At 41.2% G+C, this 18,743-nt stretch overlaps 1 protein-coding gene across 1 annotated transcript; it reads left to right on the top strand.

Annotated features, from left to right (window-relative positions):
* The first annotated feature begins 12,056 nt into the window (after positions 1–12,056).
* Positions 12,057–16,599, top strand: PCDH20 (protocadherin 20). The gene is made up of 2 exons (XM_087814303.1): positions 12,057–12,188; positions 13,254–16,599. The coding sequence occupies exons 1-2, from the start codon at positions 12,057–12,059 to the stop codon at positions 15,975–15,977; spliced, it is 2,856 nt and encodes a 951-aa protein (XP_087670429.1). The 3' UTR covers positions 15,978–16,599.
* Positions 16,600–18,743: the final 2,144 nt, after the last annotated feature.

An 18,743-nucleotide genomic window follows, 5' to 3' on the forward strand; every position in this document is an offset into this window, starting at 1 on the left:
GGGCCTATCATATTGGAAATAAATAAAAATATATCTTATCTAGTAATGCTATCAGGGTAGAAATGGGTGTTCTCACACACTGCAAGTGCTATTACAAATTATTAAAACATTTTTTAGAAATATATCTTTTATTGATTTCAGAGAGAGGGAAGGAGGGGGAGAGAGAGATAGAAACATCAATGATGAGAGAGTCACTGATCGAGCCCGCAACCCGGGCATGTGCCCTGACCGGGAATCGAACCCCGATCGCCTGGATCCCAGGTAATGCTCAACCGCTGAGCCATGCCCGGATGGGCAAACATTCTTGATCTATATTTATTAAAACATACCAGGAAACCTTATTTATTCAACATTTAGTAACATTTATAAAGATTGGATAGAGTAAGCTTCACAGAAAATATATTTATGTGAAATACTGAAATAAGTAAAATGTTTTTATCCACATGGCAAATATATATGAGCAAATTGTATTGTCTAAAATGGTATAGGAGAATATGTAAAGACATGCCAAATGATCATAACTTACTAGAAATTATAAATGAAATGATTTGAAAAACCTCTAAGTTCAATAAAACTCATAGGCATCAAAATTGATACAGACGAAGGCACCAAGAAAGTGGAATGAAGAAAGTCACACATGCTGGAGTGTGAAGAAGCATGTCTTGAAAAAGCTAAATGGACAATGTAGGAATTTCTAATTGAAGAAAAATGTATTGGCAAAGGTGCAGAAATAGCAATAATTATATAGCGTGCTGGAAAGAGAAAGAACCATGTTCTAATTTGAGTAAAAATGAATGATGGGAAGGAGAATGAAAGGAGAGAGTGGAACTAATATTTTTTTACAACTAGCATTTATTGAACCTTACTCTGCGCCAAGAGCTGTGATAAACACCTTAAGTGCGTTCTCATATTTAAATACCACTATTCCAGGAGGTGGGTAAGGACCCTTAATCCTGCTTCACAGGACAAAGCACAGGGGAGTGGGGGAAGCGCAGGTTCTGGAGGCACCCTGCCTCATCTCCTGTCTCAGCCCCTCCACTACTGGCTCTGTGGCCTGGCTGAGTGACCAAGCCTGTTTATGCTTCATATTAAAATAATGACAGTCACAGTATCTAGATCATATGATTGTTGTGAAGATTAAATGATTTAATATGGGCAGTGCTCTTATGGCAGTGCCTGGCAAATGATAAGTGCTGAAATTTTTAAGCTGTTTTATTAAATTAAAAAATCGAGTCTTCAAAATTCTAAGTAAAGCTCAAGGTAACGGCATTAGCAACTGCAGAATGGGGAATTAAAACCAGATCTCTCTGATCAGAAACCCTAGGCTCGTAGGCACAATGTTGTTCTCTTGCCCATACCCACAGTCTAGAGGGAAATGCCCTCCCATGTTTTGTCAATAAAGAAAAACACCCTCTCTCCTGATTTAATACACATACAGAGCAGAAACGGAACATGCTCTTCAATGAAAGAGAACAGTGCCCAGACCTTAGATTTCCCATACCCCAGACTTCCCATACCCTGAGAAAAGAATCTCTGTTTTAAAGAAATCATGTGTTCATCAGCAGAGAGACTGGCCAGCTTTGGAAAGAATAGGAGAGAGAGAGAGAGAGAGAGAGGGAGGAACATCCCAAAGGAGATGCAATCAAAGCTCTGAGCAGTGGAGCAGGAATCAAAGCCAAGTGGCTGGGAGCATTCCATTTCCACTGGCTGCACAGTCCCAGGCTCAGCCTGCTGTTAATAAACATTTGATTCATTTTACAATTTGATTCCTTTTTTGCTTTCCTTTTAGATCTGTCTTCAGAAAAGAACGCAATGACCATATCACAGGAATCTGAAAGTCTTTCTAACAGTTATATTTTCATTGTTCCCTGACTTTCTGCACCAATCTTGTAAATGTGGTTAATTTAAGTTGGCCTTATATATCATCATCTAAACTATGTTACTTGAAGAGTGAAAGAGGGCACCATCAATGCCCTGGGATAACAGTTTAAAAACAGAATTACATGGGGAAATTGAGACATATAGTGAGAACAAGTCAATATGAGTTATGGTCTGAGATTTTAAAATTATAAAATTTCCGAAAATTATATTTTTAAGACTATATGACTGTATAGCTTACTGTACTCAGGAATATAGTGCCTGAATTAAGGTAATGCTTAAAATGCTCTAAATTATGGCTGTGTGATCTTAGATAATGCTGTAAGCTATAATTTCCCCAGTTTTTTAAAATTCTCACCCAAGGACATTGATTTGAGAGAGAGAGGAAGGAAGAGAGAGAGAGAGAGAGAGAGAGAGAGAGATCAATGTGAAAGAGAGACATTGATCAGCTACCTTCCTGTATGTGTCCTGACCAGGGATTGAACGTACAACCTAGGTATGTGTCCTGATCAGGAACTGAACCTGCAACCTTTTGGTGCATGGGATGACACTCCAGCCAACTGAGCCACACAGCAAGAGCATGATTTCCCCATTTTTAAATTGGAAATAATAATTCCCATCTGATACGGCTGTTGTGACAATTTATATATACAACACACACATATGCACATACATACACACATTTGTATGTATGTGTGTGTATCAATACATATGTGAATATGTATGTATACATATATACCTTAGTCCAGTAAGTGTTCAAAAACTAATAGCTGTTATTTTCTCACCGCTCTAATTCAATGCTCTGAGGCCTCTTGTGATGCAGGCCACCGGCTTCTCTAAAGCAACAGTGCTCTGTAGTGCTATGTGATTTCTTCAAACTTCTATTATCAGCTACATTCCAGAAACAGTCAGTCTTCATTGTACTAATATGGTGAAAACAAAACTATGTATCTCAGTTCAGACTACCTCCAAAGATAGCAATAGCAGTTATGGGCTTCATATATTTATGAATTACTTTTCAGTAGTCAATATAATTACAGACATTGCTATTTTATGGTAGAAGCATTGTCATGTGCTAGACTATTTGGCCTAGAATAGGCCATTTGAATAAAGGACGAGCAAGTATCCTTAGGGGGAGGACTTTTATGTGTCACGTGGGAGAAAGGCATTTTCAACTCAATGACTTCTCCTGGTGACGGGAAAAATTCTGGATGTGCAGAATCTGACGACTCTCCCAGTGGAATTGGGAGGCCTAAATATAGAAATAGATGACTAGAATTATAACGAAAGGGATCCCCAGTGAGTAGTTAGAAGGAAACAGAAGAGACCTTCAGAGGAGCCTAGAGTTAAAGAATGAGAATAGGAAGAAGAAAACCCAGCAGAGACAAAATAGGTCAGAGATATAAGGTACAAAACACAAGTGCAGTGTCACAGAAGTCGGAGAAAGTGACTATAAACATGCAACAGCAACAAGAGTCTAGCACCTTCTATGCTGTTTCTACCATTCTTCAGTCTGATAACTTCCCAGGAATATGTATTTACTTGCCAAAATATAAAGGCGACTCAAGATTTCCAATATTTTTTCATAAACAATGAGTGGTAAGTGAATTCCTGTCCTTTTGCCACTAAAGGTCACTGCTGCTTTGATCATGGTATTAAGGAGATTAAGTGTAGGCCGTGGTGTAACACTTCAGAGAGCCTTTGGCAGTGATGCAGATTCAAGAGATCCACGTCTAGCCTAGAAGAGCTTCTCTTAAACATTATGTGGATATGTGGAGATGGTACCTAGAATCAATCATGATGCAGACGTCCCACAAAAATGCTAAAATATTCACACTCACAACTAGCAAGGATATGTGAGGTTTCTCAGCTTTATGACTAGTGTGCATTGTGTGTAAAAGCCTTTTACAATCATTACTGAATAGTTTAACAAGCTCTGGCAGGATTCTAACAGAGTTGATACTGTTGTGATTAACTAGTAATTATTAATAGGAAGAAGCAAAAGGGGAGGCATGGACATCTGGGCACCTTCACCAGGAAGCTGCCACTTCACACTCCCCAGGGAACCGGCGGTCCATTCTCTGCAAACCACTGGGAGAAGGGGCACAACAAAGGTGAGATAGCTGCGTGTGTAGTGAAATAGGGGTGACCTAGGGAAGGTGCCTGTCAATCTAACTTGGAAACAGAGATCACTGGCTGTGAGGGCAGAGCCACTGTAAGTGCAAGAAATCTTAGAAGGTTAAAATCTCCAGACAAAAAAATTATCCTACTCTTGTTGCTTTCTTGTTCCCCTGGTTTTGCTCTTGTTTCCATGCATCCACCCGCGTTCCTCCGGACCCCACACGCAATGGAGTACAGCTGGGAGCACAAGCTAAGCCGACCTGATGCTGAATCGGACTGTGTAAAAACGGAACGGAAACTTTGGGCCACGGCTTTAATCCTAGGTCTTCTAAGCACACAGCTGGATAGAGGGAGACAGGACCCTGGAAACTCAGGGGTTTAATTTCACCCAAATAAATGCCACTTATTCTCCTGTGTGAGCCTCAGAAAATTCATTTTGTCATGACTTCACAAGAAGCCCACTTACCCCAGCAACAGGTGGGGACATGGAGAGTTCCCCACTAATAAAAGATTCGGAGTTTTTAAAAAGAGATATTGGAACATGGAAGTGGCAGTAGCTGTGTTTTAAAGCTCTTTTTTTTTTTTTTTTTTAAGAAAGCATACCATATATATCCACATTTAGAATAAGGAAAATTGCTTCCACAGAGAATATATGTCTGCCCATGGCATATTCAAGGAATTTCTAATCCTTTTCATTTAGAGAATAAGACCATACAAGTATTTCCTTCCTACATAAATCTCTCAATCTCTTTTTTCTTTCTAGCTTTCTTTTCTCCTTTGTTTAGGTGAGTGTTAAATCACACAAAGTCTAAATTCTGGGCAATGACAAATATTAGTCTAGTAGTGTTCATCTTATCTACATTTTTTGTTTATTTACTTGAAATCCTAAAAGAACATATGAGTATTTAAAATAAAGTTAGCAATACAAATAAAAGCCAACTGTTATTAGTGATATCCCACTTAAATCTACTTAAAGAAGAATTTATCCATAAAGAGAAGCAATCCACAAAAAATTATAATAATTATTATTGCATCCCAAATAAAGTTGATATCAATGTGATCAGATTTAAGTATTATCTCCAATTAAGAATTGGTGGGCCTTTAAGATATTTATGATTTCATTATCAAGAAACACATTAGTGTCACCAAATAAATGTTTTATTGTCATAAAACTTCAAACCACTAACAAATATTCACTTATCAAAATCCACTTTCTTTTCTTGATAATCCAAACAAAATATATTTGGTATTTCATAAACACGACATTCACATTTTAAATCCATAATTATTCAAGTTTTCCACAAGTTTGGTATTTCCTGAAATGATTCTGCTGCTGTCTCTAATGCGCACATTTCAATGCTTAACATATGTGCATACTTTAGTGACTATTAGAATGTCCTCAATATAGAGAGCAAAGATTCACTACATGAAATAAACTACCTCACATTTTCCTTGGTCAGTCCTCACTTGGCCACTTTCCAGCTGCATGACCTCAGGCAACCTGCCAGCTCTCTGAGAGTCTCAGATTCCTCATTCTTAATATGGGGTCATCCTTAACTTGCAGGCAACTTGTGAAGATAATGCTCACTCGCCACAGCATCTGGCAAAAGTTAGGTTCTCTGTAATTGGTCTGTTGTCAGTAAGTGAAATTGAGGTCAGCAACCTCTGTCCTTCCTAAAAAGACATCCAGAAAGCAGCAGCTCGTGGTCATGGCTATACATACCATCAGGAAAATGTTGACTTTTTACGTCATCGACAGACAGAGCTTTTCAGGGACCCTACAATACTAGTTCAGTGCTTTTATATGCCACACACGCAGAGATCAGAACACTCATGCAGTTTTTAACAATCCCACCTTAGATTCAAAGAATCAGACGGAAAGACATTTTTATAAAGCCAGGCAAAAGATCTATCTGGGTAAAAACACAAATTTTCCTTAAGCCTTCCAAATGTAACATTTCAGTTTATGAGAGTGAAGAACAGATATCTGAAGGGTACAAGCCACAGGGTCAGTGCCCTAAAATGCAGTTTTCAATGATTTCTCTCCTTGGATGGATCTGTTTTGCACCTGACCCAGTTTTTATGCTAATTTACAGGGTTTACGATTGCTTTATTCTCTGTATGGCCCATCTCTCTTCACTCCTTCAAGTCTCTGAGGGACTGACTCCAGGGAGTCATATATAACATCAATAAACCGCACTCAGTTAACTGTTCATTATTCAGGGGCTGCTGATCCACTTTGTGGATTTGCCATGCTCTGCCTTTCATTTCCTGCTCAATCCAACTACCTTTCTTTTGATGATTTCACTACTCATTATCACCTCCACCAGAAGTGAGAAGGAAGAATGTGAAATGTAAATGAGTCAAAAATGGCTTCTAAAATTTATTTTGAGAATAAGGAGAGAAACTAAAAAATGCGAGCTAAAATTAAGCCTCGGATTTTCTGATGACTTCACCTAGCTATACTTATCCCTGTTAAATCGATGCTAATTGAGTTCAGAAATAAAAGGACCAGTCAAGCCTGCCATATCCTTCCTCCTGCAATAGATAAGAGGAGAAATGCGAAATCTATTTAGACAAAGTTTTCCAAAACAAAAAGAAAGTACTTATTGAGATAGGCTAATGCTTACAAAACTCACGTTTATAAGTTGCACAGTACAGTTGTAAATGTTTTAGAGTACAATACTATATTATAGTCAATTAGCTTATTTGCATTCTTTTCATACAAGTAGTGCAAATCTGTATTTATTTCTAAACTAACCATCCAGCTTTTTTAGCGGAACCAATATTAAAATGTTTGAATGTTTCAAAGAACCAATATGCTTATTTCCTATTAGTCTCACAATTAATCTCTGAGTTGTGAAGGGGGAAAGCAAGAGGCTTTTTTTAAAGTTTGTCTGATATCCTTGAAGAACAATTTACTCAAATTAGTACTGTTTCTTAGAAATAGTACTGTTTTGCTCTGGTCAGTGTATCTCAGTGGTGAGAGCACTGGCCCATGGACCGGAGGGTTACAGGTTCGATTCCTGGTCAAGGGCACGTACCTGGGTTGCAGGTTTGATCCCCAAGCCCAGATGCCCTGCATGACCGAGGCAATCAGTCTATGGCGCTTGCTCTCTCTCTGTCTCTCCCCCTCCCTTCCTCTCTCTCTAAAAATCAATAGAAAAAATATCCTCAGGTGAAGATGAACAAAAATAAATAAATAAATAAATAAATAAATAAATAAATAAATAAATAAATAAAAATAGCACTATTTCTTGTAAAGTTGAGAAATTAATAAAATAATATAAAATAAAGTAACTAACCAGTACTTACAACAATATTTAAGACCAAAGCTTTTGTAAATAAAAGATGATAAAAAAAATAGTGTTTTTCTAAGTTATCCTCTAAGATCAGAGACTGAGGCCAAAATCTACTCCTATCCTAAGAAATAGGAGTATTTTGAGAATTTGAATAAGCTATGGGCAATCTCTCTTTCTCTCAACTAGTATGTAAAATGAGGGCTACTAGGTAATCCATAAATTACTTAAAACTTTGCAAAACTTTCAAGTATACACACACAGATACATACATAATATAGTTTAAGTACAAGTTTTGAGATTTAAGCTAGCCAAACAAAAGTTTTACCTGTGTGTATGTATCTGTTTAAGGAATAGTAATTGACAAAAGAAGTTTTCACTTCAAAAAGGCACCATAGAGAAAATCCATGCTTACAATTGTAGGTAAATGATAAATGTTTAACTTGAAATACATTTAAATGTATATAGGTCCTTGATCTACCCATTCAAATGGGAAGGGTGGACCAGACTGGGAAGGTAACGTGCTTTGGAGGCCACAAAGCAGAGTCCTGTTGCTATAGGCACTGATAAACATGTAATGTATGGCTGTAAAACTGATATAATAATAACTATATTATAACACTGTAATGAGATTTAAGTAAATAAATATAAAGCATACAGTAGCATGCTCCGAAAATAACTGACACAACTAATGGTTGATTTTATCATTTACCAAATATTGTATTGGTTTTACAAACAGAACCATCCCTTTCCTTGACTACTGGCTCAGAAAAAGAATATATACATTTTTATGCCTATAAGTATAAATTTATAAATTATATGTTAAAATTATATTCTTTAAAAATTTGTTATATATGTTTATATATTTATAACTATTGCATATTATCTTTTTATTACATGTCATATATTTTTAACTGCTTACACTTACATATATACATATAATATATACATTATATATACACATATGCATACTTATTTCTAAGTCAACTAAAATAACTCCTAATTTCATATTATATTTGCAAGCAAAAAAATTACATAGTCTTTAATTAAGTCATATTCTAAATTTATATTTATTTGCAATTTTGAATTAATCAGTACACCTATATGACTGTGGTTCAAAGTAAGTTTAAATATCTATGTATATATAATTATATGAAACTTTGTAGATAACATACTGTTATTAAAATCCTTTAAATGATACAATTAGAATTAATTGAAAAGTATAAATAAAAGCTACCTAGAAAACATCAAACATTTTTAAAGCTTTAGGGTGTTAATATATGGAAAAGATATGACTTTCTGTGGTGGGCGCACAGAGCAATATACAGATCTTGTAACATAGAAACCCACACCTGAAACCTATATGTTCATATTAACCACTGTCACCCCAATAAATTTAATTTAAAAAAGTTCTAGGGTGTCTGCTAAATATACGAAGTTTGTAGATGGTAACCTCATAGACACGTCTAAGAATCCTCATAGCTTTATAAGGACAGAAACTATCGGGAGAGAAGGCTTGTAATAAATAAATAAATAATTATTTCCCGTCAGTGATATAATGCAATAAATAATAATCACATTAACTTGCTTACTATCATAGAGTATCTGTTAATGACAAATACTAGTTCAGCCATTTCATATGTCCAAGGGAGGTGTGTGTGGATTTTTGTAGAAAATTGAAACAGAGAGGTGTGATAACTTATCTAAAGTCACACAGTAACTTAACAACAACTGTGAGAACAAAATCCAAATCCCCTAGCTCGGCTCAGAGTAGCATCTATTATATCAAATTGTTTTCCAGACTGTCTATAGAAAAAATAGGCTTGGAAGGCATATAATCTAACTATTCTTCTGGATCGATTTTTACAAAACACCTGGGAAGCAGGCCCAGAGCAATTGAGACATCTGAGAAGTTAGTAAGTATTGTTTTCAGGGAATTAATAGCATAGAAGCTCTCTAAGTCATCTTTAGAAAGAAATATGTGACACCAGATGGTAGGTCACAGGGCTGGCATCATAAGGAACAGGAGTTTGGGAATGCTTTCACTGTACAGGAGAAGAAAGGAGGGCATTTGGTCTTTTTCTGAGGCCCAATTACAGCGTAAACCTGCATGAAACCCCTGCTTAGATCTTCAAAGAGGAAAGCTAATAACAAGTATCTCAGTTAACAGTTCAGAATGTGACATGTAAGGTATTACCCCAAATTGTGCCAAGGTCTCCCAGTCCTGATGACAAACTTCCATCAGAGACGTGGCAATCACCACAGTAACTTAAAGCAAAGGTGGTTATTATTGTTATTCCACGCATTATCTCCAGAACACGTTTGATTCCTTTGTTTCAACTTACATTATAGTTTGTGTTTGTGTGTTTTAGAAACACTCTAAAAAATTATTGCTGAATATGTAGATGTAATTTCTTGTCAACTTAGCAAAGGGGAGAAGGAATGACAGACAACCCTTTCCACAGAGAGCAGCTGGAAGATACGGCCAGAAGACCAAGATTCTGCTGGAGTGGTGCAGGGACACTTGCAAAAGGTGCATCTGTGCCCAAAGCATCCACTGCAAAGCAAACAAAGCCAAAGACTTCAGGGAAAATTAAAGACAGTTGAGACAATAATTACAAAGAAGTGATGTCACTTCAATTGGACTATCTTCATAAATGATAGTTCCTATATAGTGTCCTGGTAAACAAAAGAAAAATAAAAGAGATTCCTATATTTCCCTCCAAATAAAAGGCGAGTGATCTTAACTTGTTGGAGCAGCCTGAGCTGCGAGGGGACATACAGTGCATTGCTGTTGTTACCTGCATAGACGTAGGGTTAATTCAGATAGTAGGTGTAGCCTGCATGTACTCTGTTAACGGATTGCCTTTGGCCTTGTGCCCCCAACTGCCACAAGCCGTGGGTATTGTGCAAAGACACAAATTAAACACATTTCAGAAGCAGCTCGGTACTGATTTTTGGAGTCCGGTATGTCTCAGCTGCAGACCCCGAAGTAAATATTTACCAGTCATGATAAAAGTTCAATCGTAGGGCAGAACCAGCAGCAGAAGCAGGGAGGGGCAAATCACACTGCCTGCCTGTGTTTTGTTTACCAGTTGTAGAATGACCTTACACCCGTGCCAGCAGGTTCTTGTGTGAGTGTGCTTACTTTGTCATCACTCCAGTTTCACTCTAAAGAGCTTAAAGGAGCTAATTTTATAAGCAAATCCATATGACTTGCCAGATTTGTATTACAGGGAATTCTGGTGAATTCCATGTAGAATCCCACTTGGGCAATAAGAAGATGTTACGCAGGCCAAGTATTCCGACGCAGTGTGCTGTCGATATTTAGGACTTCCTGTCTTTAGGATTAGTGTGATGAGAAAATAGGAAGGGTCAGAAGAAAAACAATTAGCTCAGCCAAGTTATTTATATCCCAGCTAGCATAAGGTAGAATTAAAAAGAAAATTAAAGTGGTTCCTACGGAAAGCTCAAGGCCGTCAGATCTTTTCTATGACCCAAGAAGACTTTTTCTGTTCTAGGCTCAGTCACTAAGCATTCAGCAGGAGGGTTTTATGTTCAGGGCAGTGCACAGGATATCTGGAAACCTAATGAGGAAGAGAAATGTCTACTCAGGGAGGCCAATGGTCTTTTCCATTACTTCTATGACACCCTGCAGATCAAAGTGTTTCACTGACTTAATGCACTGAACTCCCTCCAGCCCTGATTTTCTAAGTGAGGAAACAGGTCATATGGATGTTTAGTGGCAGAGCCAGAGAGGATATCCAAGCATTTTGCACCACACTCCTTCAGGATTCCTTTCTAAAGGGCCACTTTCCCCGTAAGCATTACAAGAAAACAAACAAACAAACAAAAACCCAATAATTTGGAAAGTAATCCTTTTTTAAACCTAGACTTCATCGAGCACCCTCCAAAAAAAAGATGCACCCCTAAGAGAAACATGTTAAAATTGCTCGCGGGCAGAACCCCTTGTGTTCCCCCACAATTGTTTCCCCTTTTCCCCTTGGTTCCTTCCCTTGGCCAGAAGCCGCAGCTGCCTTTTAAGCAGCAAGAGCACAAGGCGTACACCCAGAGGACACACTTGCGCCTAAAACTAGGAAACGAGCAGAAGCTCTGCCGCCACCAACAGCGAAGACTCAAAATTAGAGCAGGTCCAGACCTTCACCGAATTCATTCATCTACATGCTTATTTGCTTTTCCGGTTCAGGCGGCCGTTCAGAGTTTGAAATCCCTTCCCTCCGCAAAGAAAAGTGGATTTTTCCGCCCCCCTTCTGTGCAAACACGACCGGATCCCAAGTCTTTCTCGTTAGACCTGGTGGCAACGCAGGCGCTTGGGGATCGCGCCGGTGACCGCTCGGCGAGGCCGCATCCCTCTCTGTTAGCTCGGATACAAACGCCGGCTGCTGTGTTCATCCCGGGGCTCGCTCTCGGGCTCGCCACCTGTGCGCCTGGGCTCTGAGCGGCGCGGAGGGCTGAGTGCGGCGCGCCTCCGGTGCCCGGCCGGGTGGCGCCTCCTCGCCGTCATCAGAGGCCAGCCCCGCATTCCCGCCGCTCCGGCGGCGCCTGGACCTGCCGACGTGCGGGGCTGGAAGCCCGGACCGTGCGCTCCTGCCCCCGCCCCCCGCCCCCTTTCGCTCCCGCGCTGAGGAACCAGCCAGTGACTATTGGCTGAAGTTCCCCTGCGATTTGCATGAACGGAGGGGGCGTGTCTTCCGCCTCCCTCCGGTCGCGGGCGCGCCGACCGCAGCCTCGCGGGGAATGCGCGGCCGGGGGACTGCGCGCGGCTCGCGGGCCCTGGCACTGAGCTGGCGCCCGGCTGCCTGGCACCCGCGCCTGGATATGGGGCAGCTCAGTCGTCCCAGGAGCAGCACCAGCCACAGAAACCTGCCGGTAAGGGTTGGGGCGCAGAAGCCCCGCGAGGAGGTGCGGTACCGTGGGCATTTCCCACTCCTGGAGGGTTTTCAAACCTTTTACCTTCATCCAAACTTCGCGGGAAGGTTGGGGAGGGAGCAGGGAGGGAGTTTGGGATAATGTGTCTTCATTTTAGCAAGAAATAGGCAAGACCTTGGGTCGTGAGAGGAAGTTTCTGAAGCAGAAATGTGGACAGATGAGGCGGAGGGGAAGGGAGTGGGGCTCAGTCCGCGTTGGATGCTGGGGTTCGGCGATCCCTGCCCGCCGCCGGCATCCGGCTGCGACTGTCCCCCGCAGTTGACAAATTGTTTTTGCATCATCGTTTTCCGCGCTTCCCTCTCTTCCTCTCGGGGAGGGGGATTCGTGAGCGCACCCCAAGGGGTGAAGATCCAGATGTATTCGATTTAATTTTAGGTCCATGCTGAAACGAAAATTACTTCTTCTGACTTAAACTGTTTACTTAATGGGGGAGGGGGGGTGTCCGAGCAGAAAGCGTTACTATGTTTTCCCTGTTTCTATCCGTAATGGTAACTGTTATTATTGCTGCTGTTGGCTCCATAATAAGGGATGTAACACATTTCGCGTCCCGGGAATTTTAGTGGCAGGAACCTTCCAATGGGAAATAAGCGGATAAACCGCCCACCGCTCAGCCCTCTGGCCACCGAGCCCCTCGGCCCCGCACCCCGCCCGGCGGGCGCCCTGTCGCGCCGCGCAGCCCCCGCGGGAGAGTCCCCTCCACTCTGGCGCGCGTTCCCAGGGGTGCTGTCGGTTCGGGATCGCGAGTGTGAGCTGGATGAGAGCGGTGACGGGAGGCGGGGGTAGAAAGTGAACAGGAAAAAATAAGTTTTGGGGACGACGGCGATGCCCGTAGGTGTCCTCCTTGCAGCAAGTTTCATTTTCACCCCGCTCTCCCAGGAGGGGGTTTGCCCCTGGGAAGGGAGACGCCGGGCGGCCGCGACCCGGGCGCGGGTTTCTAACTCCGGTCTCCGTGCTGCACCCCGTGTGTAACGAGGCTTCTCCCCCCGCCCCCCCCCCCCATTTCAGCCCCTGTTTCTGTTTTTCCTCTTCGTGGGACCCTTCCACTGCCTCGCGAGTTACAGCCGCGCCACGGAGCTTCTGTACAGCCTGAACGAGGGGCTGCCGGCCGGCGTGCTCATCGGCAGCCTGGCCGAGGACCTGCGGCTGGTGCCGGGCGCGGCGGGGGCGCAGGACCGGCCGCCGCAGCCCCCCGAGCGCCCGGGCGCGCCCGGCCCTGCGCTCTCCTTCAGCCTGGCCTCCCGGGGACCCAGCGGCCAGTACGTGACCCTGGACAACCGCTCTGGGGAGCTGCACACTTCTGCCCGGGAGATCGACCGGGAGGCCCTGTGTCTTGAAGGAGGCGGAGGGGCCGCCTGGGGCGGCAGCATTGCCATCTCCTCTTCGCCTTCCTCAGACTCCTGTCTTTTGCTTCTGGATGTGCTGGTCCTGCCTCAGGAATACTTTAGGTTTGTGAAGGTGAAAATCGCTATCCGGGACATCAATGACAATGCCCCGCAGTTCCCCGTTTCCCAAATCTCGGTTTGGGTCCCAGAAAATACACCTGTGAACACCCGGCTGGCCATAGAGCATCCTGCCATGGACCCAGACGTGGGCTCCAACGGGGTGCAGACCTACCGCCTGCTGGACTACCACCGCATGTTCACGCTGGACGTGGAGGAGAATGAGAGCGGGGAGCGCACCCCCTACCTAATTGTCACGGGCCTGCTGGACAGGGAGACCCAAGACCAGTACGTGAGCATCATCATAGCTGAGGATGGCGGGTCTCCACCGCTGCTGGGCAGTGCCACCCTCACCATCGGCGTAAGTGACATTAATGACAACTGCCCTGTTTTCGCAGACTCCCAGGTCAATGTCACTGTGTATGGGAACGCTACAGTGGGCACTCCGGTTGCAGTTGTCCAGGCTGTGGACAGAGACTTGGGGACCAATGCTCTGATCACCTACTCCTACAGCCAGAAAGTTCCACCAGCATCCAAGGATTTATTCCACCTGGATGAAACCACCGGAGTCATTACGCTTTTCCGTAAGATTGGGGGAAGCGTTCTGCAGACACACAAGCTCACCATCCTTGCTAATGGGCCGGGCTGCATCCCTGCTGTGATCACCGCCCTGGTGTCCATCATCAAAGTCATTTTCAGGCCGCCTGAAATCCTCCCTCGTTACATAGCAAATGAGATCGATGGTGTCGTTTATCTGAAAGAGCTGGAACCTGTTAACACTCCGATTGCTTTCTTCACAGTTAGAGATCCGGAAGGTAAATACAAGGTGAACTGCCATCTGGACGGTGAAGGGCCATTTAGGTTATCACCCTACGAGCCCTACAGTAACGAGTATTTGCTAGAAACCACAAAACCAATGGATTATGAGCTACAGCAGTTCTATGAAATAGGTGTGGTGGCCTGGAACTCCGAGGGATTTCATGTCAAAAAAATGATTAAAGTGCAACTTTTAGATGACAACGACAATGCTCCTATTTTCCTTCAACCCTTGATAGAACTAACCATTGAAGAAAACAACGCGCCCAACGCCTTTCTGACTAAGCTGTATGCCACAGACGCTGACAGCGGCGAGAGAGGCCAAGTTTCGTATTTTCTGGGACACGACGCTCCATCCTATTTTTCCTTAGACAGTGCCACAGGGATTCTGACAGTTTCTACTCAGCTGGACCGAGAAGAGAAAGAAAAGTACAGGTACACGGTCAGAGCTGTTGACTCTGGGAAGCCACCCAGAGAATCAGTAGCCACTGTGGCTCTCACGGTGTTGGATAAAAACGACAACAGCCCTAGGTTCATCAACAAGGACTTCAGCTTCTTTGTGCCAGAAAACTTCCCAGGATACGGTGAAATCGGAGTGATTAGTGTCACAGATGCTGACGCGGGGCGAAATGGATGGGTCGCTCTCTCCGTGTTGAACCAGAGTGATATTTTTGTCATAGACACAGGAAAGGGCATGCTGAGAGCCAAAGTCTCTCTGGACAGAGAGCAGCAAAGCTCCTACACGTTGTGGGTCGAAGCCATGGACGGGGGTGAGCCTGCCCTCTCCTCTACCGCAAAAATCACCATTCTCCTCCTAGACATCAATGACAACCCCCCCCTCGTCTTATTTCCGCAGTCTAATATGTCTTATCTGTTGGTATTACCTTCCACTCTCCCGGGCTCCCCAGTGACAGAGGTCTATGCCGTTGACAAGGACACAGGCATGAATGCTGTCATAGCTTACAGCATCATAGGAAGAAGAGGTCCCAGGCCCGAGTCCTTCAGGATTGACCCCAAAACTGGCAACATCACCTTGGAAGAGGCGCTGCTGCAGACAGATTATGGACTCCACCGATTACTGGTGAAAGTGAGTGACCATGGCTACCCAGAGCCTCTCCACTCCACGGTCATGGTGAACCTCTTTGTTAATGACACTGTCAGTAACGAGAGCTACATCGAGAGTCTCTTAAGAAAGGAGCCAGAAATTAATATAGAGGAGAAAGAGCCACAAATCTCAATAGAACCGACTCACAGGAAAGTGGAGCCCGTGTCCTGTGTGCCCACCTTAGTAGCTCTGTCTGTAATAAGCTTGGGTTCTATCACACTGGTGACGGGGATGGGCATATACATCTGCTTACGGAGAGGAAAAAAGCATCCCAGGGAAGATGAAAGTCTGGAAGTACAAATTCCACTAAAAGGAAAAATTGACTTGCACATGAGAGAGAGGAAACCGATGGATATTTCTAATATCTGATACTTCACTGTGGAATAACGCAGAGATGTTTTAATTGACTTTGGGTAGTCTTCATCACCTAAACTAGATGGTGTGGATGAGTTCCAATGAAGGACTACTAATTTATAACTTGTACTATATTGTAAATAGCTGTTTACAGGTTTTTAAATTCAAAATCAGAGGCTATAAAACGTGTACAGCATTTTTTAATGAAAATTACTACTAACAGCTATAGAAATATTATAAAAAAAATTTGGATGCGATTTGCAGCTTTCATACACCAAGCAGATGATTGATAAAATCTAGGAGTAAGGTAAGAAAATGACACACTGCATTTTTTTTTTTTGGTCTAAAAAGCCTTTTAACCACAAGAGGGCATCAGCTGCTCCTTTGCAGGGAACTGTTTTGAGTTGAGGTATTGTACATGACAGTTGTTGTACAGCAAATTAATGAAAGAGTATATTTTAAATAGATTGTTTTTAACATTTAACAAATACGCAATTAAAGTAAATTGAATTTCACCCCAGTTACATGAATGATAAGAAATGTATATGTAAACAGAATGTTTACCTCACAAGTATGTCATGCATAGTTTGAAAGAGAAGGCATTAATTACAAAGAAGTGCAACTTTTTTTTTAATTTTTTTTTTTTTTTTTAGCAAGGATAAAAACATTGCCATGTGTTAAAGATTTGACCTGCTGAGGACTATTTTACTTTCTGTGTACTCAAACTGCCTTTTTTTGCTTTACCACTGCACTTGCTATTATTAAAGGGGGAAAGACACATATATCCTTCCTTACAGAAAATGTAACTAGAAATTGTGGCCAAGAAAAACAGTGGGAAGCAAGAAATATTTCATCCTTAGTTGCTTCATAGGTGTTCACAACATTTTGGTGCTTTCAAAACTTGTGAGCACTACTTCATACGTGGGTTATAGGTTAGATTTTTATGTGCTTAAACTCATCCACCATATAAGAACATTTTAAAAATCATATTAAAGCAGAATCATTCTATAAGCTGGTGTAGACTACTGGTTGTTTTAGTTGGGCCTTTTATATGAAAGTTATACGTATCTTTTTGTTGTTGTTTAGGTTTGTTGGCTACCATTTCTAGCTTCCTTTCTTTGGCTTTGGATTAAGTCCAAGAGTATTTGTAAGTCCAGAAGCAGATTTCTTTGATAATTTAGCTTTTGCTGAATCCTTTGCAATGAAGCAAACTGGTTCATCAGTGATTGATCACTTTCACTTTGTGAACTAGAAATTTTATTTTCTATGAGAGCTATAGCAAAATTGTCTGTATAAACAAGTAATGTGCTAGCTTCAACTGGATCATTCTACTTGTTTGGCATCCTGTGTCTGTACTGTACCAAAAGTGTTTATATGTCTGCAAATTAAAAGCATATATTTTCATAATTTCTTTCTCATTTTTACCATTTTCTAGTTGAACCTGGACTTGTTCTTTCACTGAAGTGCCTGTTATTGGCATTCATTTGCTTCTAGGTAAATGTGGGTAAACTGTAAATATTCTGTTACGCTCAAGTTTATATTAAATGAATTTATTACTCAAACATTGGGTAAATTATTAAATATATGTGTAGTTATAGACATACACACATATATATAATAGAGAGTATGTCCATATGTTTGCTAGACGTTCATATGATAATTTAAACCCATGCATGTACACATGCATATTAATTTATTGATTTAGTATCAATTATAAACATTCATTTTACTACATAGGAATAGCAGCCCTGTTAGCTGTATTACAATAGCTTTCAATAAATTTTAAAATAAAAACACTGCAAAAAAATTTGAATGCAAACACCCAAGACCTTTTGAATTTGTACCAACCTCATTTTCCTTGATTTCAATTTGACAATATGAATAAAATGTAAGGCAGTGGTGTTTTTTACAAAAAGAAAGTATGTTTTTATTGGAAATTTCTTTTGTATGAGAAGCAACTGAGCTAAGGAACTGAGATCATTGAATCCCTAAAACTTTTCATTCATAATTAATGTATAGCCATTGAAGAGACCATTCTCTACCAGTCATTTTTTTTTCATATCCTATTTCTCCTTTTTAAAGGAAGGAACTATATATGAAACAAGTATCACCATTAATTGAAAAAAAATCTCCATAAATGCAATGATTTAACCATCAGTAAAATAACAAAATATTTTATTCATTTCTAAATTTGGAGAAGTTTCATGTGTTTTGAGGTATGGATATCATCTCTAGCACAAGAAATGCCTGTAACTTTTAAAAAAATGACGTATTTTTGAATAACTCGCTGTGCCAGGGTTTCCTTTATAAAAGCATCTCATTCACATTAAAAACATTTATAACAGGGGAAGTTAAAGTAAATTAAGCTCAAAGATAATAGCCTCTTTTTACTAATACCTTGTGCTAGAACAGTTGCCAAAATGTATGCTAATCATGTCAATGTTGTTAGTTGAGCTGGCACAAAAATAAATGTTCCATTCATTAAAAACCCTTATCCATTTAACAGTTTGAGAACCAGGAGTCCTCTTTGCCCAGTTTAATGAAGAAGAGATTGCTCTGATCTTTGCACTGCCAAATGTATTCTTACACCACAGAGAAAATTGTTCATTAATTTTATTCATTTAGTTGGGAAATTTAAAACCAACATAGCAATATCAGCTACAGGGGAAAAACAATTTATATTATTTGACTCTTAAGGGTAAATTCCTTAACCTATTTTTTTTTTAAGAGTTCTCTTGTCAGTTTTGCTTATATCAGTGGTGGTTTAAAAGAAAAAGGAAA

The sequence above is a fragment of the Miniopterus natalensis genome, chromosome 2 (assembly GCF_054644295.1).
Source record: "Miniopterus natalensis isolate mMinNat1 chromosome 2, mMinNat1.hap1, whole genome shotgun sequence".
In the NCBI taxonomy this organism is placed as follows: Eukaryota; Metazoa; Chordata; class Mammalia; order Chiroptera; family Miniopteridae; genus Miniopterus; species Miniopterus natalensis.